This window comes from Calliphora vicina, chromosome 5 (genome assembly GCF_958450345.1).
Source record: "Calliphora vicina chromosome 5, idCalVici1.1, whole genome shotgun sequence".
Lineage (NCBI taxonomy): Eukaryota > Metazoa > Arthropoda > Insecta > Diptera > Calliphoridae > Calliphora > Calliphora vicina.
The window spans coordinates 74,082,041-74,109,008 of NC_088784.1; the positions used below are offsets into that span (position 1 = coordinate 74,082,041).

General features: G+C 31.0%; 2 protein-coding genes across 6 annotated transcripts in view; one reads left to right on the top strand and one right to left on the bottom strand.

Annotated features, from left to right (window-relative positions):
• Sin3A (SIN3 transcription regulator family member A) overlaps positions 1-26,968 on the bottom strand; it is a 47,190-nt gene that overhangs the window by 13,818 nt on the left and 6,404 nt on the right. For 3 of the 5 annotated variants that reach the window (XM_065514541.1, XM_065514542.1, XM_065514538.1), the window contains exons 1-4: positions 17,573-18,208; positions 7,816-8,961; positions 1,964-3,159; positions 215-1,899 (exon numbers count right to left, since the gene is read on the bottom strand). In XM_065514541.1, the coding sequence (XP_065370613.1) occupies positions 215-1,899; positions 1,964-3,159; positions 7,816-8,371 (3,437 nt within the window). In that variant the 5' untranslated portion in view covers positions 8,372-8,961; positions 17,573-18,208. Of the gene's footprint in view, positions 1-214; positions 1,900-1,963; positions 3,160-7,815; positions 8,962-17,572; positions 18,212-26,968 lie in introns of those variants that run through there. The other 2 variants (XM_065514543.1, XM_065514540.1) reach the window with 2 other exon arrangements.
• Asph (Aspartyl beta-hydroxylase) overlaps positions 1-26,968 on the top strand; it is a 134,840-nt gene that overhangs the window by 8,506 nt on the left and 99,366 nt on the right. The gene's annotated exons all lie outside the window — the stretch shown is intronic.

Genomic DNA, 26,968 nt, shown 5'->3' on the forward strand with positions numbered 1-26,968 from the left:
CATGTGTTCTACAACTAGTTGTGGAAATACTTAAGTTTTTTCCTGGGTTTTTAAGTAAATGTGAAATATATTGTTTTTAAGAAATATTTTATATTTAAAAAAACGTGAATAAAACCATTGTGTCAGAGTAAATTAAAAAAAAATAATAATACAAAATGTAAATAAAATAAATAAAAGAAAGATATATAGAGCCAACAACCAACAACAAACTAACCTGTAAATGGTTTCCTCAAATTGCGTTTTACGGGATGTAACAAATGTCGAATCCTCACTAGCCCAGGTGGGGAATGAGACCCATTTATCATTTAGTACCTCACGACACAGTGGTGTACGACCAGAACATTTTTTCGGTATTGTCGATTGGGGCAAGGCACAGTACGATGCCCCCAAACGTCGACACGATGACAAATCAATTTCTTGATGATGATCACTGCTTTGTAAACTATTTTGGCGATCATTTAGATTGCCAGCATGCGACGACGAACCGGTATTACTGTTTGCACCACTCTGTCGTTGGGCAGCTTGCAGGGGTATACCCTCTAAATGACCAGACGTAAGGCCACCGCCCCCAATGCTGCCACCACCACACGTTGAACCCGACATTTGGGAAATGGGTGGGCCCAGGAAATCATTGAACCACCGGAATAGTTCGGGAAATTTACTAAGGAACGGTGTAACCAGCGTGAGTAGTTCAGTCTTGGAAACAATTTCTTGTGTGTACAGGGTTAAGCAACGCAAAAAGTTGTCGTAAACTTCGGGACTGCGCAACGATTTCCGTACCTTATCGAAGAAGGCAGCATCTTGTATGCTGCATTTGCGAGAGGCTTCCGAAAAGGAAATATCTCGACAGATGGGTTTGTGACGCTTAGTCGGTGGGACACCTAGACCTCCTACACCACCAATATCGTCGACGGCATGTCTGCGTGAACCCGTGTGAGTTATTTGATTGTGATAGGCATTGACTTGAGATGTGGCATAATTTAGACCGCCCGTATTTGTGGTACCGGTCAGATGAGGCAAGCCCCCCGAGGGCATTCCCGCTGGCAGGCCACTGTAGCTGGGAGATTTTTTCGAAATATGGCTGGTCATGTTGCCCATATTGGCGGCGCCCATATTTGAGGCGGTTTGGTTATGGGGATGATGATGGTGAGCCAAATATTTTTGTGTGCCCGTTACCACAGAGGCCGCATGATGATTACTGCGATGCGAATCTTTAGTATCATATGATCTATTTAAATTTCCGCCAGCACTAGCACCGCCACTGCCAGCTCCTCCTGCTAGATGATGGTGAGAGCCCACCTGATGATGAATATTGACATGAACACCTGCTCCACCTGCTGCTGCATTAGAGCTACGGAAATCTTTATCATATATATCACCAGCAGCCGTTGACACACCGCTACTACTATCGCGACCCGAGCTAATAATATGATTCTGTTGAGAATTATTGTAGGTCGACTTGAGGCTGACACTTGTATTTACAGCCGTTAGATTGCCCAATGCCGCTGCATGGGGTGTAGCATTGATTTGTGACAAAGTGGCACCACTGCTCAAGTGCAGCGGTGAACCTGCGGCTGATGCCCCAGCCGGTGACATGGTAATATGGGCACCACCACTCAAAGCCGCTGTCGTAGCACGCTTGTGATCATTGTGAGATTTTGTCATATACTGTTGGGCCTGATGATTGGTGGCATCGGGTAAGAATTGTCCAAACTCACGCAGTAGATCCTCATCTTGGCCAAATAGTTTGGCCACTTGGGTGTAAACTTCTTGTTCGGTAAGCGTTTTACCCTGATTGACACCCGTAGAACCTTCTTTGATGACTTTTTGCTCTTTCTGATAAGTATGCAAAATTTCGAGAAATTTTTTGTACTTTTCGGGTTGATTTTGGAAACGATTCTGCAATAAAATGAACAACAATTTAAATAATGATGAAGATAGAGATTAGAGTTAGTGAATTTACCTTAATTTTATTAACATAAGTTATGGCATGATTGAATTCTACTGGCTGTTGAGGCGCTGAACCGGGTGCGGCTGCTGATTCTGCCAACATCATGGACTGATGAGCTTGAGATATATGATGCAAATTATGATGACCTTGGGCGCCCGTCTGAGGGCTAAGATCATTTATGGGATTTGGCGTTGGAGGGCCACCCACAACCATGCCACCGGCTGTCGAAGCAATACTAGCGGCCGCACTACGCTCACGATCACGCGAATAGTTTTGAGGCATGTTAGGTGGTGGTGGCGCCGCATTAACAGCAGCCACTGTAACTTGAGCTGGTGCGGGTGAAGCACTAGCATGCGGTACATGTGTGGGTGTATGATTACCACCTCCCGCACTACTGGCCACAGCACTTGCGGCTTGTTGGGCAGCAGCTGCCGGCGGCTGGAGAGCATGTATGGTTGTTTGCGGAAGTGAAGCACCGCCATGTGTCATTAGATTCACCGCAGCCCCTGTACCAGTGGTCTGTAATTGATGTACCGTGGTTGTTGTGCCACTACTCGTCTTATGACTAAAATTGGTCATGGCCGTACCAGATACCGCATGTATGGTGGTGCCACTTCCTGGTGCTGAGCCCGGCGGCGAGGGCATTGACACTACTGGCACCGAGCAACCCAATTCATCGGAATGAATTTCGATTTTGTAGCCTGGCGGCAAAAACATATTGAAGCCGTAAATTAACTCTGTGTGGCCTTTGAATAATGTTGACACCCGTTGTATAACACCAGGCGTATCGATACAATGTGACTTGAACTCCTTCATAATATCCAAGAAATTATTGTAGATCTGCGGCTGATCCGAGTACTGATATTTCACCTGATCCAAATAGCTCAAGGCGTCCTCCACTTTGAGGCGGGGAGGAGCACCTGGTTGACCAGGTGCTGGCGTCGGATTCGTACTGCCGCTTGTTATTTGTGCGGTCTGTGCTGATGTTGTCTGCTGCACCAGCGGCTGTGAAGATGATGAAATACTGCTGCTCTGTGTGCCACTTATTGTTCGTTGACGCACAGAGTTTGCGTTTTGTGGCACAGTTGTATTCGTAACAAGAGGCACTGTTCCCGAGCCAACGTTGCCAGTTGTAACATGAATTTGTACACCACCATCGGGTCCTGTCTTTATAGTACCACCAGTGGGTAAGGAAGAGACGTTATAGGCTGGAATAATGATGGAAAAAATAATTATTTATAAAAACATACATATAATTTCAATAAATTTTACTGCTAAAGTATTTGGTTTGCAATAGCAAATCTCAATTCGTTGAAGACATGCAGCTATTTTCGGGAAATATTGATAATCTTGATTATTTTTATAGTGTTTAGTCAATTCGTTGATGACATGCAGCGATTTTCAGGAAATATTCATAATTTTGATTATTTAAATAGTGTTGTTTAGTTAAGAGTATGGGGATAAATTCAAAAAGGTCCTTTTTAAACAAATGTGCCTGTCCTTTAAGTTAAACGCCTTAATTTTTGCTGGCTTGTAACCGTTGTCCAAAAGTGGCGAATTTAACAAAAATTAAACACAAATGTTATTCCTTTTCCAATAATGCATTTATTCTATACAACATAAAGAAACATAAAACATAAATGTTAATAATTTTGTTTATTGTATTTTATAAACTCAAACAATCTCTTACCGCAGTACTCAGCGAACTGATCTTACATTTTGAAAATAAATTAGTTTCGATCTCTAGTTATTTACATATGTAAAACATATTTAAAATAACGGTACAAACTTAACGAAACAAAGCACTGCAGTAAAACAGAAGTGAAAGAAAGAACAACAACAACAAACAATACATAACCAACACTGACAAATAGGTAAATAAGAGAAATTAACAAAACATTAAGGCAGCTCACAGGACGCCATTTTAATTCAAAATAAATAACAGATTTAATCAATACAAAAATAAAATAAGCAATAACAAATATTTTCTAGGCTACAGCTTTTATTAAAAGTCCTAGTTAAGAAACTCCTCTCTTCATAGTAGTTTTTTCCACGGCTCTGAATACTTTTCAATATCCTGATAAAGATACAAAGAACATTTAAATGCAACTTAATCTACTTAAAAAAGAGCAGATAAGTTTGGTAGTTTTCTGAAATTCGAACCTTTTAGGGGAGGAAACTGATAAAGACTATATTTTGCTACTTTTCAAGCCCGATATTTATCTTTTATACCAATAAATTTTAAATCGCATTCTTTACTTATCAACAAATAACAAATAGAAGGATCTAATAAATTTTTTTTTTAACTATAAATCGAAAGAGCAAAATTATAATATCAGGAGAGCAAAAAAAAAACGCTTATTTATAAGGAATATTATATTTTGTCTTCTACAATAAAGTTCTCCTACAAAAATATTAATTTTGTATTAATAAAACAAATAGAGAGGTTTGCAGTGTAAGTAATGCATTTTAAATTGGATTTAATTTATGACATCGGTCAATTTTAGCATGTATAATTTATATTATTTAATGGATACAACAAAACAAGATATAAATATCAAACAATTAATATTAATAACAATTAGCATAGTAAAATAATGGATTTATGTTTAATTAAGATGTTATGGATTTTGTCTTATAGAAATTCTGTCATAATGTCCAAATATTTCGCAATGGTTTTTATTGTTTTTCGAGCAAAAAATTACCTAAAATAAAAATGCTATGTTTATTGTGTTATCGTAACCAACCAGCAGAGACCTGCGCCGAATGCATAAGAGTCGATTAAGTCGAGCTGCCGAGTCGTTATATATTAGGACAATATGACTGATAAGACCCTTGTGAATTGACCAAATATATTTAAATCTTAAATAAAGGTTAACGTATTATTGTCAAAAATTATTTTATACTTTACGCAATCACTAGGAGATGTAGATAGATACAATATTAATTTCAGGACATCCGACGATATCTCGAAAACACTTTATTAAATTCATAATATTTGTATGCTGATCACTAATTAGTAAGAATGCATATTTTATAAGTAAAAATTAGACAATATAATGGAATTAAGAAGTATTTATTCAAAAAGATAGAGAAATTGGCCATAAATTGCTCTTAGAGCTTGGTTATATAAATTGAAGATAAATAAATTGAAAAACATTCTAGTGTTGTCCGTTAGATAGATAACTTTTGAAGCTACTAGAAGATGCGACTATGAGTTGATCATAGGTGCTGTTAGAATAAACATCAACTGTGTTACCAGTGTATTCTTGTACATTACCAGTGTGTGTTTTAAAGTGTGTAATATAAGTGAGTGTATTAAAAAAGAGCGACTGTTTAAATTGTTGTGTTAATTTAAGTAAATAAAGAGTTGTTCCAATTTTTAAACTACTAAACTGTATCTATTTGCAATTAAAAGTATCCGGTTTATTTAAAGGAAATAAACCACCGTTTTTAAAAGGTAAAAACGTAACAATATACATATATATAATTTCCTAATGAATATCGAGGGACTATAACCTCTAATGGTGTTTTCTTTTCTGACATAAATTATGTTTTTATTATTGATTACACTTTGCAAGAAATCGACACTTTTTTTCAGTCAAGAGGGGCACCCAGCGGCGTAAACTAATTCGGGTACGCTAACCGTTTTTTTTAGATTAGCTCTTATTTTCAAGATATACCGTTATTTCGAAAATGGAGGAGGTTGTACAACATACACATCTGCTCAAAATAATAGATACACCTAATTGGAAAAAATTTAAATGGCGGTAACATTGAAAATTTCCTCGCAAGCGTTAAGAATACATCATATTATTAAAATTTCTATCTGACAATGTCATGTCAGTCAAAAATCTGGCAACTATTTGCTTTCATGTTGATTTTTAAAAACGAATTTATTTGAATTACAAAAAATTATTTGCTCATAAAAATAGATACACATCAGTAATTTGTAATTTGTTTATATACAATTTTTTTTTTTGTGCAATTTTTTGTTCCTATTTACGTGAAACAGTAAGTATAATTTAAATTTTAGCAACAATTTTATAAAAAATAGGACTCTTTTGAAGAAAATGGGACGAAATCATCATTGTACCGAAGATGAGAAAAAAATTGTTCAAAAGATGAGAAATCAAGGAAAATCATTACGGGAAATAGCAAAGAGCATAGGAAGATCTTTACATTTTGTCCAAAATGCTTTATCTAAAAAACAAAAAAGAGAAACTCGCGGTAGACCAAAGAAAACCAGTCCAGAAACAGATAGGCGGATCGTCCTTATGGTTAAAAAAGACCCTTTCATATCATCGAAAGCTATTTCTGCGGAGCTATGTAACGAAATCAGTCCACAAACAGTTCGTCGTCGTCTTTTACAAGCTAAATTGCCGGGAAGAATTGCCAGAAAAGTGCCACTAATGCGCCAAAAAAATATCAAGACAAGATTAGAATTTGCTAAAGAGCACTTACAATGGTCCGGGTGTGAAGGCGAAAAAAAATGGAGAAATATTTTATGGAGCGACGAAACAAAAATAAATTTGTTTGGAAACGACTGCCAAAGAAATGTACGCCGACCAAAAGGAAAAGAATTCCACGTTAAATTTACAAAAAAGACGGTAAAACATGGCGGGGGAAACATAATGGTTTGGGGTTGCTTTTCATGGAATGGTGTTGGTCCGATATTCCGAATAGAAGATACCATGAATGCTAGTGGGTATAGAGACATATTGGAAAACGTAATGCTTCCATATGCATCGGAAAATATGCCATTAATATGGACATTCCAGCAGGACAACGACCCAAAACATAGTTCAAGATTAGTTAAAAACTGGTTCTTGGAGAATAACGTACCTGTTTTAAGCTGGCCCAGCCAATCCCCTGATTTAAACCCAATAGAAAACTTGTGGAGTGAATTAAAGATAAGGCTTTCGAAGGAAGTTTTCAAAAATAAAGACGATTTATGGGAGAAAACGCAAAAAATATGGTACGAGATTCCATTGGAGAAGTGTCAGAACTTAATATCCAGTATGCCCAGAAGAGTGGAGAAAGTTTTACAAAACAAAGGTGGATATACTGGATACTAGCTTTACTTTAATAATAAACTAATTTTTTTAAGATAAAATTTATTAGCTTTTGTTTAATAAGAATTTTTAAAAATGTATCTATTATTATGAGCACCAAATTTTTCGAAATTTAAGAAATTTAATTTACTTTATAATATTTATTATTAATTATGAAATATTTTGTTTTTGTTTTTTACTCTCCTTTTAACTATAAATAAAAATCGACTGAATTTTTTTTATAATTTTACAATATACCATTATTTTTTTTCGTTTTTAAAAAATAAATTTTGGTGTATCTATTATTTTGAGCAGATGTGTATATATAATTTCCTAATGAATATCGAGGGACTATAACCTCTAATGGAGTTTTCATTTCTGGTATAATTTATTATTTATTAGTCCCACCACGGAATGTTTTGATTTTTTTTGTTTTTATAATGCCTCGTATTGAGGAAGATCTTTCCTACAGAGAATCCTAAGACCACCGTTTGAATGATGTCTTTATTATTGATTACACTGTGCAAGAAATCGACACTTTTTTTCTGTCAAGAGGGGGCACCCAGCGACTTAAACTAATTCGGGTACGCTAACCGTTTTTTTAGATTAGCTCTTATTTTCGAGATATACCGTTATTTCGAAAATGTAGGAGGTTGTACAACATATATTAGCGTTTGAAAAAACCGAAATTCCACAATAAAATCTTAATCTTTGCAGTCGTTTTTCAAGTTCTGAGAAAGCTGCATGTCTTCAACACTATTTAATAATTGAAAAAAAAAACTTAATAATTCTAAAAATAACTATACTTACAGGTTGAATACTGTACAGTTTGCGGTTGAACAACAGTATTAGAATTTCCCGAACCAGGACCACCACCTGATGTTACAACCGTATTAGCACTTAATTGTGTTATACGACCACCAACGCCAACGTTGCTGCCGCTGCCAGAATTGCCATCATTATTACCGCCAACACTGCTGTCAGCCACAACGGCAGACTTTAGATTAGATGCCGTAACGGGTGTGGTTGAGGGTAAGTAAGCTATAGTTTGGGCACCACCATGTTGTGGAGTCAAAATTCTATGGTGGGCAATGGAACCTGTCGTTGTTATATTTCCAACTCCTAATCCAACATTCAATGTTGTAGTTCCACCACCTGTAGATGTATGTGCACCGGGCACAACAGTGCCGATATTTAAAGCTCCAGTGGTGACATTTGCCGTTCCCGCTACAACACCAGCCGTAGTGGGAACACCGCCAACGCCGCCACCACCACCAACTCCTCCTCCTCCACCGCCACTACCGCCCACGCCACCAGGACCTGGGCGTGCACCATACTGTACTTCTTCGCGAGTACGTTTCATCATTTTTAATGGTTTCACTTTTAATATCTTGCTATTTAAACTTTTATGCAAGGTTTTAGGGTTTTCTTTTTTTTTTGTTTGTTTAACTTTTAAGTTAAGTTAAAAGGTTTATATGATAAAAAGTTTATATTGGATTACACTTTTTTTAGTGTAGGTTTTAGTTATTTTCTGTTGGAAAACGTATTACTACTATTTTATTATAAATATTATTATTATTGTTTAATAAATACAGAAGAGTTGGGTTTCTTCTAACGCTTGTAACGTTTATCTATATTTGTAACTTCTTTTTGCTTCAGTAATAGTTGCTGCTGTTGCAATTGCAATTGTTGGTATTTCTTGGATTTTTGTATATTATAATTACAACGTTTTTTCATTGGATTATTTTGCATTGTACAACGTTTCTTTAGTTAGTGGATGTGTGTAGTTGTATACAAATTATTATCCTTTTTTTGTTCCTTGTAAGCAGCTGTCACAATCGTTCCGATTTGAGCGAGAGAGATTGATGTTGTTGTTGTGTTAGCTGTTCGGAGTTGAGGCCACTAATAGCTTAAGTGACCTATTTTCGAGTATGATGATATTTATTTATTTAAAATCTAAAAATAAAGAAGAAAAAAATATTATTAGAATTTTTTAATTTTCAATTTAATATAATTTTAGATACAATATATAAAATAGATATGCATAAATAATAGTAGATTTTTTCCCGTATCGAAAAATGTTGGCGAAAAAAAATTCTAGTGTCAAAATATTTCCCGATTTTGGCCCATTCTCTCATATTCTATAGCGTTATTTATATCGTTGGAAAGGTCTTTGAAATGTCTACCATTAGATATCAATATTGTTTATGTTAATGACCAAGGCCACAATTTTCATGCAAATTCATGTTTGGGGTCAGTAACCCAAAATCAATATTTTTTTTTCATTTTTATTTCATTTATTTCTGTAATGGCATAAATGGCCAAAATAATAATATTGACCAATTAATTTTCCGAATAAGGCGATTTTCAACAAAAATTTTACTAATTTAGCATTTTTATTTCATATTTTTGGATATTGTAAAACTTTTTGCGTCTTAATACCTATACAATTTGTGTCTTATAAAAATTTTAATTAAAATGTATTTCAAAGTTTTCTTAATTAGTAATGATGATTCTTAAACTTTAAAAAATGTAAAATTGTTGTTTTAAAATAATTTTTTCTAGTTTAAGTGCACAATTCTCTTTTAATGCATATTCTTGTGAATATTTTACATTTTATAGTGCATATTTCTGTACATGTTTTATGTGCATATTTTCGTGTTTTGCCCATAAAAATCTCACCCCTGTGAAATGTCGTTCAGGCTTTTTTTGAAGTTCACAAGTCCTTAACCCTTAAATTTTATTAATTGTAAGTTTGTAACAAAATTTTAAAGATGTTGCTTTATTTTCTCAATCTCTGGTTATCGCCTTTCGTAACGATATAATCAAAATTAATATAATTTTTGTATGAAAACTGTCAGTATATCGTCACGATAAAAAAAAATAACCAGAGATTGAAAAAATTGGACATTGTGTTATAACAGCATTTTTCCAAAGTTTAGGGACATTTATTATTTATTTTATTGCAAACTTTTCACTCTCTTTGGAACTTTATCACAAACAATTTGATTTTCTCCACTGTAAAATTAAATAATTGTATATTTTTTAAGCTAACCAGATTTTTTTAATCAAACTCCACTTTAAAGAAACAAAAAAATAAACTTTTAACAAACAAATGTTTGCAAAAATTATAAATTTTTTTAGAAACTCTCCAGAAAATAATCTTCAATATGAAAAAAAAAAACAGAATTACACAAAAACAAATACCATATGAGAAAGAGAAAATAAGCGCCAAAATAAAACAGATGAAGAAAAATAAAGAAAATTCCTTACTAGTGTATGTGTGTGTAGTTGAAAGAAAAAGGGATTTTTTTTTGGTTGGTATTTTACCTCTTTGGGGAAATAAAAACAACAACAACAACACAACGAAATAATTGCACTTTACATATTCTTTTATTTACAATAAACATAATAATGAAAAAAAGGGAGCAAAAAGAAAAACAAGAGAAAAGTTTAAGGTGGAAATAAGAGAGCGAAAATTGTATGCCTGTTCTTTTTTTGTTTATATAGATTTACAACAAATCATATATAAGTGGGGTGATTATCTGTATCTGTTAAAATATGCAGAAGGAAAGAGTCAGGGAGGAGTTAGTAAATGTATGGATGCAATAATGGAAGAAGGTGTGTGTAATCAAATCATTTTTAATTGCAATATGTGTGTATGTACGTACATACATACGTACAGATATTTTTCAAAGAGAATGTATATTTATTGAAATATGTAAGTACATACATAGGTACATATAAAAATAATTTTTATAAGAAAATCAGAAATTCAGAAAACAATAACATGGATATTATTATTGTTGTTGTTGAAATTAAATGGAGGTGTGTGTATGACTACACAAACAGTGTTGCCAAACTAAATTTACTTAATGTCTCCAATCTGAAAGTCGATGTCCCTAAAAAAAATAATAAACATTTCAAAATTTAAATCCCCACAAATTTTTTTTTTAATTAATACTTTTTGCTGTGCATATATTTTGGTATTACATTGGAAAATATCGGTTATCCATTATACATACATACTTTGCAACCTGCCACAATATTTATTTATTACATTGTTTTTATGAATTATGGAATATAACTCCTAAAGAAAATTAGCATGAATATTGAAGAGAGAGTTTTATATTATCCGAGTTTTTAGATATAGGACTTTTAAACTTTCTATCTCTAGACACTTATTGGTTTAATAAATACAATATCTGTGGTGAATTTCATTGATTTTTGAGATAACAAGTAAATGGATATCTATGGACTACATATATTCAAAAGCCTCTATCTTAGAAACACACAAGCTTTCAGGAGAGCAAAAAAACTGTTTATTGTTTATATTCATAATGAGTATGTAAAAATTAGTAAGATAACATATTTTGTAAGTCGAAATTATACAAAATAATTGTATTGAAGGTTTAATTAAAAAAGATAGAGGTTTTTGTATACAGAAATATATATAATATATAATGCATAAAAATTGCAAAAAATAAGTTTTTTTCTTTGAAATTTATACCTCATATGTAGACTAGTTTCCTGAATATTTTGCCATCAAAAATTCTTTTTTATGGAAATTTAAGATGTATCGAGTATGTAATGAATAGGAAGCGGATTTTAACATATTTATTATTGGAAAATATGCTTCAAAAAATCAAAATACATATGACCTAAAAATTCTAAAAATATGAATTTATATTTTTGTGAAAAAACATAAAAGAATTAAGAATAGATCGCTCAATTCCCAAAAGTTACACAACAGATCAGATATTAGTCTTAAGTAGTTTGGAAGTACACAGTTAATTTTTATTATAATTCTTATTTCTGAAAAAAAAACGATGGATATTTTAGGATTAATATTCATTTAACGCCATAATCTTCTCAGCCTTTATAAAGTGACTTACGATTTTAAAATCATTAAAATATTGATTGTACTCTAAAGTAGATTCCAACCATGATTTTTTTCTTATAATAAATGGCTGCGAAAAGTGGTAACTGTTTATGTGAAGTTTCAAACTATTTGGGAAAAAATAATCTCTCATAGAATGAATCTACAACAAAAAAATCTGAATATGCTACAATTAATAAATTGTTGATATTTATTAAAACAAAATATACGTTTTTTTTTTTGAAACCAAATATTTTGAAATGATAATTTTCAGTATCTGATAGAGACTTAGACCATTTTCTCATTTTCTGATTATTTTTTATCTTACGATACGATATACTGACAGTTCTCGTAGAAAAATTATGATATTAATTGCAAGTATATCGTAACGAAAAACGATAACCAAAGATTGTCACGGGCTCCCTTCAAATTACCTCCAAACACCACATTCACGAGGAAACTAAGGTTCTACCGGTCAAGGAACACAATGTCATATTGACGCAACAGTTCCTTCTGGGATGTCACCGGAGGAGTCATCAAAACTTCTACATCACACTGTTGGAGTCTCCCTCCCCCGAGGCATGTCAGACAGGACCTACGGAAATACGAAGAACATACCGAGGTACGTGCAGGATACATTTGATCGCCGCTCGTATATGGCATCGTTCTCATGACAACTTCCACATATTTAACTGTTCAGCCAAGCCTACTTCACTACGTTCTATGGATTTATGGACTCATCCTGTTGAAGTAGCATAATTTCTTGGACTTGAACAACATGCAGAACCCCCAGATTGAATATTGTAAAATTGTTTATGCTGCTACAACAACAACCAAAGATTGATATATAGTTTTATATATTCAGACCATTTTAATATTCAGACCATTAACACGCATCTTTTGGATACCATTTCGATAACAAATTAGACAAAAACAACTTTTTTTGGGACAATATGTTGTCCATCGAAGGCAAAATAATATATTTTTATTAAAAATCGGGAAAATATGGTTATTAACATGCATTTTGAAAACAAATATGCAAAAATATGCCCTAACAAAACGATGACATTTTACAACAAAATGTGTGATTCGGATAGGTATTCATTTTATTGGGACGTTCGAGAAAAAAAAATACAATTTTGGGGACAAAATTTGTGATTTCTTGAAGACATTGATTTTCAGATTGAGATAAAATTTGTGTGGTAACCCTAACTACAATGATCGACCGACCATCCGAACAAAAACAACGAGTCTAATATACACCCCATTAAGAAGTTAATAAGAAAACAAAAAAAATATATATAAAAAAAATATGCACTAATACATAAACAAACATAAAAAAGCGCGCTAAAGTATGACTACATGTTGTTGGTGTTTTTGTTTAAATAAGTGTATACGTCGGTCGGTCGGTTGGTTGTGCTTAATTTTGATTACTGCTATAATGACTGGTTTATTTTTGCTAACCGTGTATTTTACAAATATTCCACAAGAAAAAGGGGGAGGTGGGGGGAATATTACAAAATATACGAAAAAATGTAAATCCTCGAAAAAGAAATACATATTATCATTTAATATAAACACCATGCTTTTAATTTTGCTTTTCTCAATAACTATATAATAATAATAATCATTTGTCATTGATTAAAATTTCCATCATCACGTAGGTAAACACACACTTACTCATCGTTTTCTCTTCTATACAAATAATTCTCAGTACATACATCCACCTATAACGTAAAAAAAAAACAACATCTTGTCTTTATATTTTTAATCATGTACACTTTTTTTAATTTTGTTATTGTTTTTTTTTTTTTTGCTGCTCAGAAAGTTTTTTGTTTTTGTAAACTGTACCAGTGATAAGGTATGGATAGATGGATGGATGGTATATGTACGACAACAACGACGATGTACGATACCAATGAACAATCAAGCAGGAATAATTTTACGTACATTTAAAAGAAGTTTTGTTGTTGTTTTTTTTTTCAGATTTTCATTTATTTTGTTTTTCTTTTTCTTCTGACAAGACCATATACACAAACACATACTGAAATCCAATAGAGTAAAATGATAGAAGAGAGCGTGTGGTAATAGAGTTGAAGAGAACGAGTTAAATGTGCAAACAAAAGAAATAGAGAGAGTATATTGCGCAAAAAACAGGGTATGACAATTAAATGTAAATACTTGTACAAGGTGTTGAATGGGTTTTATATTTGGAAAGTGATAACAAAAATATGCAGTTGAAATTAATTGTTTTGCTGAACTATTTATAATTCCTTTCATTGATTTAAGCTTATTTTGAGGTGCCCTGCAGCCTCATAATCCAAGAAAAAAAACAACTTGAAATTGTTTTTTTTTTCTTGGACTAGCACTCAGGGGATGACCCTATTCATGCAAAGCATTGTATTGAAACTTGGAAAATAGGTTATGGGAGGGAGGATAGAGGGAGTAGTGTTTGTGGACATTTGATTTGAATTTTCCTATATTGAAATTGATAGGAAAGAATTCAGGAGGATGCTTATTCCACATACGGACAGTTATTGTGTGATATAATGTCCATTCGTCACAAAAATGATGAGCTCAAGTTTTTTTAATTTCTGCAGATCACATTCCATTGTAGTATCGGTAGAACAGTGAAACACAACCCATATCGCGACGATTTCCCAGTTAGTCAATAGAGCTGGATACCCTACTGTCACCGATAAGCACCTTCGCCCTCTCCTGTCGAGTAACTCCAAAATAGACTTCGAAGCACCGGCTCACACATGAAAGTTGTATTCCATTTTAGGTCGGATATAAGTGGGGCTATTTTTCAGGACAAGGTATGCATACAATTTATATCATAAATGATACTATGATCGAAACCGGACACCCTTGAAGTTTTGAAGTGGCCGTCAAATCGATAGATCGCAAAATGCAGACCAAAAATGATAACCCTAAGGAAGATTTATTAGGAGGCTTGGCATGCCCTATAATGACTTCTGTAGAAACTGTCAGAATGAAGAGGATGAGAAAATGTTTCACCTTCTTTGTCATTGTCTGACATTAGGAGATCACGCATCAGGGACATCGTTCCTTCAATAGTCTTTCTGAACTCTCGGACATGAAGTTAGAATGTATCAACTCCTTATTAGGAATAGCAATTGCGACAGACACGGAAATCTCATCGGGGTGACCCAGTATCCGTCTAATTTCTCTTCAAAATTGTTTCTATTTTCTTCACCTTTACTCTATCTGACTTTCCTCTTATCTTTTCATTTGTATCTGGCCCTCTCTATCTCTCTAATTTCAAGTAGCACAAAGGGACCTACTGTATGGACCCAAGTGAGCTGTTTCTTTCCTGCTTCTACTAGAGGACTGCCTGGCAGGGAATGACAAAATATTTCCAAGAATACGATTAAATCCTTAATTAGCTCAATACATCATCGTTATGAAAACGAGGTTTCCAACAAAATACTGAGTCCGTAAAGGGGCTATCGGCAAAAACATGTGAAATTTATGTTCCCATGAAATATCAATTTCCCTCGAAGTGAAAATTGCAATAGTGATATTCCCATGAACTTTTCATTCATAATAGTTGAGATATTGTTCGTAACAGATGTTTATTGTTTACAAAATTCAATCTAAAAAATGTCCCATGTTGGGTAATTTTTCACGTGAACAAATTTAATGAGCGATAAATGATGATTATGTTCTTATTATACCCTTCACCATGAGTAGGGTAATTGTATACAAATTTGAAAATTCTACATTCCGATCCGTCTGACCGCCTGTTTGTTGAAACAACTTTCCGAAGATCCCAAATTTACTTATATACATGATTTATACATCAATATACTATGCGTTTTGGTCTCTCTAACGTTGCTATTTAAATTGGGGAAATCGTTCCACAAATGACTAAGATATAAGCAAAAAAACACGACTAACTCGATATTTGATCTATATCTGGATTACTAAGTCATTAACATAGACAATATGGATATCTAATGATAAACATGTAAAAGATCTTTCCAAGGAAGTTATAACAATCTAGATTAAAATCGGGAAAAATTGTTTTTAACCCGAATTTTTTTTCAACCAAATTTTTTTTTAACAAAACAAAATTAGATACCTATTAATCAAATACAAATTTCTTATGAATTTTTTTTGGTGTGACCTAGGATTAATTGATTAAATTTAATTTCAAAATCTGGCAGCCCTGATTAATCAAATGTTGACTTTGTTGTGAAGTCTTGGAGTATTTAGATGTGTTGTTGATAGAACAGGGGTGACGTAAAAATACACAAAAACATGGCAAAATATATTAAAGAGTCTATATAGTTCTAAATAATTTACATTAATATATTATATACAGATGTGATTCCAGTGTACAAGCAGAAACAATAATAATAAAGATGATATTATTTATAATACAGACACATTTTATGTGGGGGCCTATTCCTTGTTTGCACTAGGTGTAAGGGGTAACAAGAGAGTATCTTTTAATAACACAAAAAAATTATTATTGCTATATTTCCATAGGTACATATCTACAAACTAATTTTTTCTAGTTATAAACTCAAACAGAAAAAACATGTGTATTGATGAGAGCTTAAAAAAACTTTCCAAGAAACTAAAAATAAAATATCGGAATAATTTGAATTAAATTGCTAAGATTTTAAAATATATTTAGAAAATTCCTAGTTACACAGAACATTATTCAATTGATTCAATATTTATCAAATTGGTCAGATAAAGCGAGATATTACTTCGGTTAAACGAAACTATCAAGGTGAAAAATCTTCAGAAGGAACCCCTGAAAACATATCAAGGCCCATAGAAGCACAATCTGTATTTTATAAATATAATTTTGAATAACAGGGTTAAAGTTTAAAGGCAGTATTGTATTAGTCAGCAAATGTGTATAGAATTAGAAATCTTCAGCTGTGTTTTTAGAGGAATTTGACACACACTATAAATATTTTAATGTATGTGGGACTGAGAAGACTACATACATAGTTTTTGTTTGTTTAAGTAAAAACATATGAATTTTATTTCTTTATTTTTTCTTAAATACAATTAAAAATGTATTATGCTCTCACTTAAAAAAAACTTTAATAAACAAATAAACTGCAACTTAGCTTAGCTTTATTTAAATTAATCACCAAAATGTAAGTAAAAAAAAAAGAGCAAAAAAGGTATAAAATGAAAATATCACATATTCACACAAACAAACACTTAATCACACAATTTTTTTAAAGAGCAAAACAAATGAATAGAGATGAAAAACAGTTTCTTTTTTAATGCTCTCTCTCAATATGTTTTTATATACTACTCATTTAGTATGTAAGTTCGTGTGTAGACAACACTGTATGTGTGTGTTTATTTTCTTACGGTGAAGGGGGGGAAAGTAGAAGACGACAATGAACAACGACTACTTCACAAAACGACGTATATTAACCAATTGAATGAAAAAAAATGACCTAACCTAAAAATATGTATTTTTATACAAAAAAAAAAATAGATATTTTTCTAAAACAAAATTTGAATGTTTTTATTGCACAATTATGGTAATTTGTTGAATTTATAATAACAAAATCCTCAAAATCACAAAATAATAGCTAATGCCGAAAACTTGTATAAATTATTATGAAAATAATTAACAAAACATAGTCTAATATTTGAAGCAAAAAAGAGCTTTTTTTAACTTACATCAGCACCACCAACTAATTTAACTATCTATTTTAGTGTATATCTAACACCAACCATTAAACACAATTTTTTGTCGCACTAATAATATTTTCTTCACTTTTTTTTAATTTTGTATAATATACAACGCAAAAGAACAACAATTTTTGTCTTTATATATTATTTCAAGTAATAGATTTATTCTTAAACCACAGATTTTTTCACTAAATATAGAGATATTTTTTTATAATTCTTCATTCTGTATTTTTTTTGTTTTGTACACTACTAGTAGCCTTAACAGAAGATTACTAATTTCACAAAATTGTTATTAAATTTAGCTTTCCCGACATTTTTACTTAATTTTTATTTTAACAATTATTGGTGGTAGTTAATTTTTCATGTTTTTGCTAAATTTTCTGAAATTTTTATAATTTTTTCACAATTTTTTCATTAATTTTTGGCGAGAAAACTTTTGTATACATCCGACTACTACCGCTAATAATTTCGATTAAAAAAAACGACGACGTCCACAGCGCTGACGACAAATGCAAAACCTTTTAAAAATTCAACTAACGAATACACACGATGTTGTATAAAAACGAATATATACATATGATGACTTTCGGCAACCAACTTAAATACAACAACAACTAATTTTATATACAACAAACACACATAATATTACACATATATAAATATAAACAGCAAGCAACAATAAAACAAATATATTTACATATATACCAGTATATAATCATGAAAAAATAAAAGAGAACAACAAAAATATATATGGGGAATTTTTGTTGTACAAATGTAGAGAAGAGAGTTGCTAGTTACAAGAAGAGCATCAAGCAAATTAAAGGAAAACTCGGGGAGAGTAGGTATATAAATCAGGTTATTTTAGAGCGGGCAATAAAACAAAATGATTAAGAAAAACATTTTGTTATCATAAGGTGGGTTATGGATATAATCTCAAGTAAATACATAAATAAATATTAAATGCATTTTGCAAAACAAAAATAGAATGAGGAAAAATAACCAACCCATTGGCAGCAGGTGTACACTAACAGTTTTACGAGATTAACGAATAATAAACAATAGAGAAAGAAATATTAAATATTATTCGTTGCAAAAGTAATACCTTCTCTCTCAAAACAGATAAAGAGTTCGTGAGTTCGATTACCTTCAGTGTTGCCAAATTGACGGTTTTCCCGTCAAATCTGACGTTTTTGAAATACCAATTGCGGAAAAAATTGCCATTTAGCGGTTAACGTGAAATCTGGAGTTCTTTTAACAGCGTTAGCGTTTTTGCAAGGTTGAGTTATATAGTTTTTTTAACAAAAAACACAACCATGCAATTTGTTTTCGAGAGTCGAATAACGGTTAATAGAATAAGTAGAAAGCAAAAAACAAAAACGAAAAAAATTATATTTCAAAAGAATTGTTGAATTGTAGTGTCTAGCCTATAGTCTAGTCTATAGTCTAGTCTATAGTCTAGTCTATAGTCTAGTCTATAGTCTAGTCTATAGTCTAGTCTATAGTCTAGTCTATAGTCTAGTCTATAGTCTAGTCTATAGTCTAGTCTATAGTCTAGTCTATAGTCTAGTCTATAGTCTAGTCTATAGTCTAGTCTATAGTCTAGTCTATAGTCTAGTCTATAGTCTAGTCTATAGTCTAGTCTATAGTCTAGTCTATAGTCTAGTCTATAGTCTAGTCTATAGTCTAGTCTATAGTCTAGTCTATAGTCTAGTCTATAGTCTAGTCTATAGTCTAGTCTATAGTCTAGTCTATAGTCTAGTCTATAGTCTAGTCTATAGTCTAGTCTATAGTCTAGTCTATAGTCTAGTCTATAGTCTAGTCTATAGTCTAGTCTATAGTCTAGTCTATAGTCTAGTCTATAGTCTAGTCTAGTCTATAGTCTAGTCTATAGTCTAGTCTATAGTCTAGTCTATAGTCTAGTCTATAGTCTAGTCTATAGTCTAGTCTATAGTCTAGTCTATAGTCTAGTCTATAGTCTAGTCTATAGTCTAGTCTATAGTCTAGTCTATAGTCTAGTCTATAGTCTAGTCTATAGTCTAGTCTATAGTCTAGTCTATAGTCTAGTCTATAGTCTAGTCTATAGTCTAGTCTATAGTCTAGTCTATAGTCTAGTCTATAGTATAGTCTAGTCTATAGTCTAGTCTATAGTCTAGTCTATAGTCTAGTCTATAGTCTAGTCTATAGTCTAGTCTATAGTCTAGTCTATAGACTAGACTATAGACTAGACACTACAATTCAACAATTCTTTTGAAATATAATTTTTTGTATTAAAGACAATGAATATTATATTAAAGAAAAGAAAAAATGATATTATAAAAAAGTATTGTAATGTAAAACGCCTTTCAATTCATGTATAATAATTTTACGATTTATAATTACGTATTATCAAAAACAAAGAGCCAGTCTTCTGCACTTTGATTATAAGAAGCCATTGTTCCTACTTCTCTTAGTACAGATTTTGGAACATAGTAATCGAAACAACATTTGTTTGCAAGTTTGAGACCGTATCTGTAATTAAAATTCAATATATTTATAAAAACATTATACTTACTATTTCTAACAAATTTTGAAAAATAAATAATTTGCATTAAAAAAATTAATTAATTAATTAAAAATCAAATTCACTAAATTTTATGTATATTAAAACTTATTAAACATTATTAAAGCGAAATTTTTCAAATTAATTAATTATGTTCAATTTTAGATTTCATTATACCAACAATTTTCTTTAAGTTTAGTCTAGTCTATAGACTAGACTATAGACTAGACTAAACTTAAAGAAAATTGTTGGTATAATGAAATCTAAAATTGAACATAATTAATTAATTTGAAAAATTTCGCTTTAATAATATGTTTAATAAGTTTTAATATACATAAAATTTAGTGAATTTGGTTTTTTAATTAATTAATTTTTTTAATGCAAAATATTTATTTTTCAAAATTTGTTAGAAATAGTAAGTATAATGTTTTTATAAATATATTGAATTTTAATTACAGATACGGTCTCAAACTTGCAAACTAATGTTGTTTCGATTACGATGTTCCAAAATCTGTACTAAGAGAAGTAGGAACAATGGCTTCTTATAATCAAAGTGCAGAAGACTGGCTCTTTGTTTTTGATAATACGTAATTATAAATCGTAAAATTATTATATATGAATTGAAAGGCGTTTTACATTACAATACTTTTTTATAATATCATTTTTTTCTTTTCTTTAATATAATATTCATTGTCTTTAATACAATATCCAATTTATTGTCAAAATTAAACAATTTTCATTCATGTACTATGTAATTTTTTTTGGATTTCAAAAGGGATATGAATAAAATTATAAGGAAAATCCAAAAAGACTACAAACTAATTCTGTATTTTGTAAATTGATAATACATTTCAATACAATACATTTTAAATTAAAAAATATTTTAAGATTTCAGATTGCAATACATATTTTTAATAATACATTGTATTAATACAAAATCCTCTGATGTAAAAAGACAATTAAATAACAAAATAAAATAATAATTTAATGTTTTTTATGCTATTTATTTGACGGGAATCTAGCGTTTTTGGAAAAATTAAATTTGGCGATTTCTGGCGATTTTTTAGTCTGATTTGACGGAATATTGTGAAAAAAATTTGGCAACACTGATTACCTTGGTCAAAATAAACTAAAAAAAAATTTTAGAAAGAGAGAAGTTCCAGAAAATACATATTACATGTCAAGAAAGGAGAACGTAGTAACTACAACAACATTAAAATAAAATCCATACGTGTGTAAGTAAATTCATTTTTTTTACAGAGAAGCAAACAACAACAAAAAGAAAACAACATGTCACACAAAATCTGGCAACACTGTTTTTGTCAATTACAAACAGCTGATATTGTTTTTATTATTTTTTCAAATGTATTTTTTTTCTTGCAAGAAATTTAAATTAATTAAAAATGGCTGATAGCGATAGGTTTTACCACAAATTAGACAGATATAAATCAGCTGATTCCAATAATATGGTCATAGAAAAAAGAAAATGTCAAAATGGTTTGGAAAGAGGGACAAATATATATCACATCCATTGTGAAATTGTATTTTTTCTCTCGCTCTGCAAATCACAACGTCAAAATAACCATACGGTTTAATATTACATTTTTGACAACTATCATTTGCTGCATATCTGTAATAATCTGTGGGTTTAAAGAAATTTAAAATTTTCCCGAATACAAATAGCAATCGAATCGGGTCGATAGCTGTTAAATGATGTTTCAATCATTTATACAGACGGACAGGACAAGGCTATATCGAATCCCATATTTTTAACGATCAGAGCTGTAAATGAATTATTCATTTTTGAATTAATTCGCGAATCAATCACACAAAAAAATGAACTGAATGAAATTTGAGTCAATTCAAATGAATTTGATAAAAATGAATTGCAATTCATTTCAAATTCAAAGGAATTTCTAATTCAAATGAATTTGTCAAAGTGAATTGCAATTCGTTTCCAATTAATTTGAATTGATTTTGAATTAATTCAATTGAATTAGAAAAGAAAATTTGTAAGTTAATCTACAGTAAGCATCACTGTCGTTTATTATTCAGCTAATTTCTTTATGTAAAAGAAAAAAATCTTAGATTTTATATTCCAATGATATACTGGAATTGTCAGGTAGCGACAGAAGACAAAAATTCTTAGATTTGAAATTCCCATGGTATACTGGAATTGTCAGGTAGCGGCAGAACAGTAATTGAATTATTTGCTATCGGTGAAAATCCTATTAAAATGGGAAAATTTTGTTTGCTAGAAGAAACTTAAATTTGTATCAAATAGTGTGAAAATATTATTAAAAATGTGTTTAACAATAATTTATTTTTTAATTTTCAATCGAATTTTAAAGATTCTAGCAACTTTGAATCTCAACTTAACATTTTTTGCATTCATTAAAAAAATGGAAAATTACACTCTGATTTTTTTACACTTTTAAAATACAAAAACAAAAAAATCAAAAAAAAATTCTATTTTTTTTTTGTAGAATTTTGTTAAAATTTTTGTTGTATAAAAGTGTAAACAAATCAGAGTGTAATTTTCCATTTTTTTAATGAATAACTTTAATATTTCCATTTTGATAGGAGAAATTTCCATTTTTAATTCCCCCTAGATATGCTCTTGAATTTGATTGCAACTCATTTTTGATTTCATTCATTTGAATTGCAATTCATTGTTCTAATTCATTTGAATGAATTCAAAATCAATTCAATTCAAACGAATTGGAAACGAATTGCAACTCATTTTTAAAAATTCATTTGAATTGAAAACGAATTGCAACTCATTTTTACAAATTCATTTGAATTGGAAAAGAATTGAAATTCATTTCTGCCTAATTCGTTTGAATTGATTCAAATTTCATTCAATTCTTTTTTATTGTGAAAAGAATTAATTAAAAATTTAGCCAATTTGTAACGAATTAAAATAAAAAAAATAATGATTCATTTACAGCTCTGATAACGATACAGAATATACTTCTAGAACAAGTACATGCTATATATATTAGTTCTACTAGTTGTGGAACTAATATATAATTTTATATATAGTATAAAATTTTAGTTGGTTTGACAAACATTCGGTTATTTAAATCATAATTCTCCTGTCTCAACTAATTTCCTGCTGCTAGTATCAAACAAATTAATGGATATCATTCGATTGGGAACAAATCACAAGGAATCTATTTTACCTGTGCAGAAATAACACAAACACTTTAAGAAGAAAACTATTAAAGAAATTCCCCGACAAAAATTCCACCGGAATTTCTAAAAGAGTGTGGGTCAATAAGTCCTCTACTTTTTGAATTTCCGGCTCTTAACTGAAAGACCAAAACTCCTACTGTCAACAGTCATCTGTCAGTTTACTACTGTCAAAATTTTAACAAGCTGTGTCTTTAAGTTTATGTTTGATAGCAGACTATCTCGTGACTTGATGAGACATTGGAAAAAAGTTAATTTCGTCTGTTCATTAAGCATTATTTTTACGGAAAAACATCAATTTTAATGGTAGAGAAGTGTTTTACTGAATTTCGTTGTAGCCGTACAAGCACGGAAGATTTTGAACGTTCGGGAGGCGTTCACGATATGGTTATGGATTAAAAGTGCGAGAGATAGACATCTCAAAGTGGTTTAAATTTTGAATAATAACTTGGATATGAGAAAGCTTTCTGCACAAAAGTGAACACACATGTGCAGTTTCCATGGCTACGAAATGCTCACTCTTCCGCCCTATTCTCCGTATGTAGCCCCGGGTGAATATTTGTTGTTTCCAAACTTGAAGAAATGTCTCGACGGATAGAGATTTGACTCCAACGATGAAATCATCTCAAAAAAAAATATTATTTTATGGAAGGAATGAAAACAAATTGGAGAAACGTTGGACTTTTTCATCCACCCTCGTACATTACTGCTTAAATTGCAATCTAAAAATTATTGAAACTGATTTAATTTTTGATAAATTAAAAAAATAAAAACTCATAAAATTAATTTCTGGTGAGCTAACCACCACCACAGAACTTCAATCAAATAAATTTTAATCAAATTATTTTCAAAACCCCACAACAAATTTATGGATGAAGGCACTTATTTTATAGAGATTCGTGTATAAAAGAAAGAAATTTAAAACAATTTAAAGCAACCAGTACTAAAACAAGCTAGCTAACCTTTTTTTTCATGGTCAGATATTTTAAAATTTTAGAGTAACTAACTATACAATTTACACAATTTTTTTATATTTTGTTCAAATGTGAATGTTAGCGAAATGCCAGTTTGTTGAGGAATGCGGTAATGAAAAGTACACAAAATTCATATGTGAAAAACCACATTGGCCACATGGTTACATTAGATATCCAAAAAAAATATTAAAATGCACAACAAAACAAACAAAATGAGCCACAAAAGAAGAGCAAACGAATTAAATTATATTAAAACGAAATAAATATATTTGTAGCAAGCAAGCAAGCAAACATATTCGCAAACATGAAAATAAATAAAATAAAACACAGCCCAAGAAGAAAATTATAACCGGAACCGTCATGAAATAAATTTTGCTTTTGGGAGAGTACACAAATTAAAACACTCACACACACTGAGACTAATGTAATGTTTTACTAAATTTTGAGTATAAATTAAAACAGCAACTTGCAGATGCATTTAATTCTTTTTTATCGATTTTGTTGTTTTATACTTTATGTTAACACAAGAGGAAGGCGGAAGGCCCTGCTAAAAATAATGAAAAATATACAAAAACTAAAAACAAGGGTCTCGGGTGACCATGGTAATAGGAATTGTATTTAGGATTGTATGATTGTAAAATATGTATGTAATACGTACGATAGTTTAATAGTTTGAGAAAGAGTCAGAGTCAGAGAGTAGTGGTGTCAGGTCATAAGAGAATGAACATTTTTTTTAGCAACAGTCTCACAGTCAGTTTAAAGAAAATAGAAACAACAAAGACAACAACAATAAACATTTTTGCACAGATGAAAAATAGTGTTGTCAACAGCATATAAAGGAAAATACTTTTAGTTTTTAATTCTAATTAATCTGTAAAAAATAAAAGTATTAATTTTTTTAAATGTTTGCAACTCTAAGGCCCTGATTCAGAAAGATGAAAAGAAAACAATTTTAAAATTTTTTATGAAAATCACTCAATTTTCAAATAAATTTTTTGAATATTTTTCATAGAAAATGTCCGTCTGCCTATTTTCTGAAGACCCCAGATATCTTAGGGATCCAAATCATCAATAATTCTGTCAGACATGCTTTCGAGAAGTTTCCTATTTAAAATCAGCAAAATCAGATGGACCTACAATAGGTCGAAATGAGAAAACATATTTTTTAACCCGAATTTCTTTTTTTCACCCCAAAAAAATTTAAGAAACCAAAATTTTTTTAAAATTTAAAAAAAATGTTAAAATTTAAAAAATTTTAAAATAACAATTCGAAAAATAATTTTTTCAAAAAAAAAAAAAAAAATGTTGTTTACCTATAAATATTTAAAATTTGTATTTTGAAGTATAATTTGGTGAAGGATATATAAGCTCTCTTACTTGTTTTTTAATAATTTAATTATTGAACGAATTTTGTGCCAGCAATCCGTCATATGCGGGAAGTTTTGCTTTACTTATTTAATTTGAAGCACACCGATTGCTCACCAAATCTTATGGTGAATGTGTTCCATCGATTTCAATGTGCGAGAGATGATTTGTGCGGTTCAGAAATTGTGATTTTTACGCGGAAGACAAAAATCGTCCAGGCCAGCCAAAAAAGTTTGAAGACTCGATGGAGATTGTTGTAAAACTCAACAAGAGCTTTACAAAAGCATTGGGAGCTAATAAAGCAGCAAAGGCGGGGAAATTGAGTACCATACGAATTGAAGCTGAGGAACCTTGAAAGACGATTTAGTATGTCTGAAATGCTGCCTTGAACGCTATAAAAGAAAATCATTTCTGCACCGAATCATTAATTGTGATTAAATATAGAATCATTATGATAATCCGAAGCGTAAGAGGTCGTATGTGAAGCCCGGCCAACCAGCCATAGGTAATGCTCTGTATTTGGTGGGACCAAAAGGGTTCTATTCATTATGAGCTGCTGAAATCTGGACAGACAATTACAGGGAACCTGTACCGAACGCAACATATTCGTTTGAAGCGAGTATAGGCCAAAAATCGTCCAGTATATGCGGCCAGACATGAAATCATAATATTCCATAATGACAACGCTAGGCCATATTTTGCAATACTTGTTAAAAGCTATTTAGAAAGAAGAAAGTCTGGACTAAAGGCCTATCCGCCTTTAGTCCAGACCATCACGTATCTAATCACTGAATGAGGCAGACAATGTTTGTAAAAATTAAACCAAGTTTCCATTGTTTTGTCAATACATACGATTAAAAATTAATACATACTTTACTTTTTCATTTGTTTTCTGCTATCAGAATTTAATTATGTTCTTTTTTAGTTTGTTATTAATAATTAAATAAAAGTACGATTTTCTTAAGATGGTTTTTGGATTTTGGCCTATTTATTGAATATTTGGAAAATATTCAATCACTTATTGGAAATGTTTAATTTTGGTCTGAACCATTATATTTTGTATTCAATTATCTTTGGTGCGGTTTTTATATTTCAATAAACAATAACAAAGCGATTTTTCTTATCACTAAACAAATAATATACAAAATTGGCAACACTGTTTGCTATAAAATACATTGGCCCCATCTACAAATATGGCAACTTAAACAGAATGACAAGAAGAAGCTGAACAAATAATAATAATAACAACAACAAGGTTTAAAGTTCAAGTTAAAAGGCGCATGTTTTCTAAACAAGGAAAGAATACAAAAA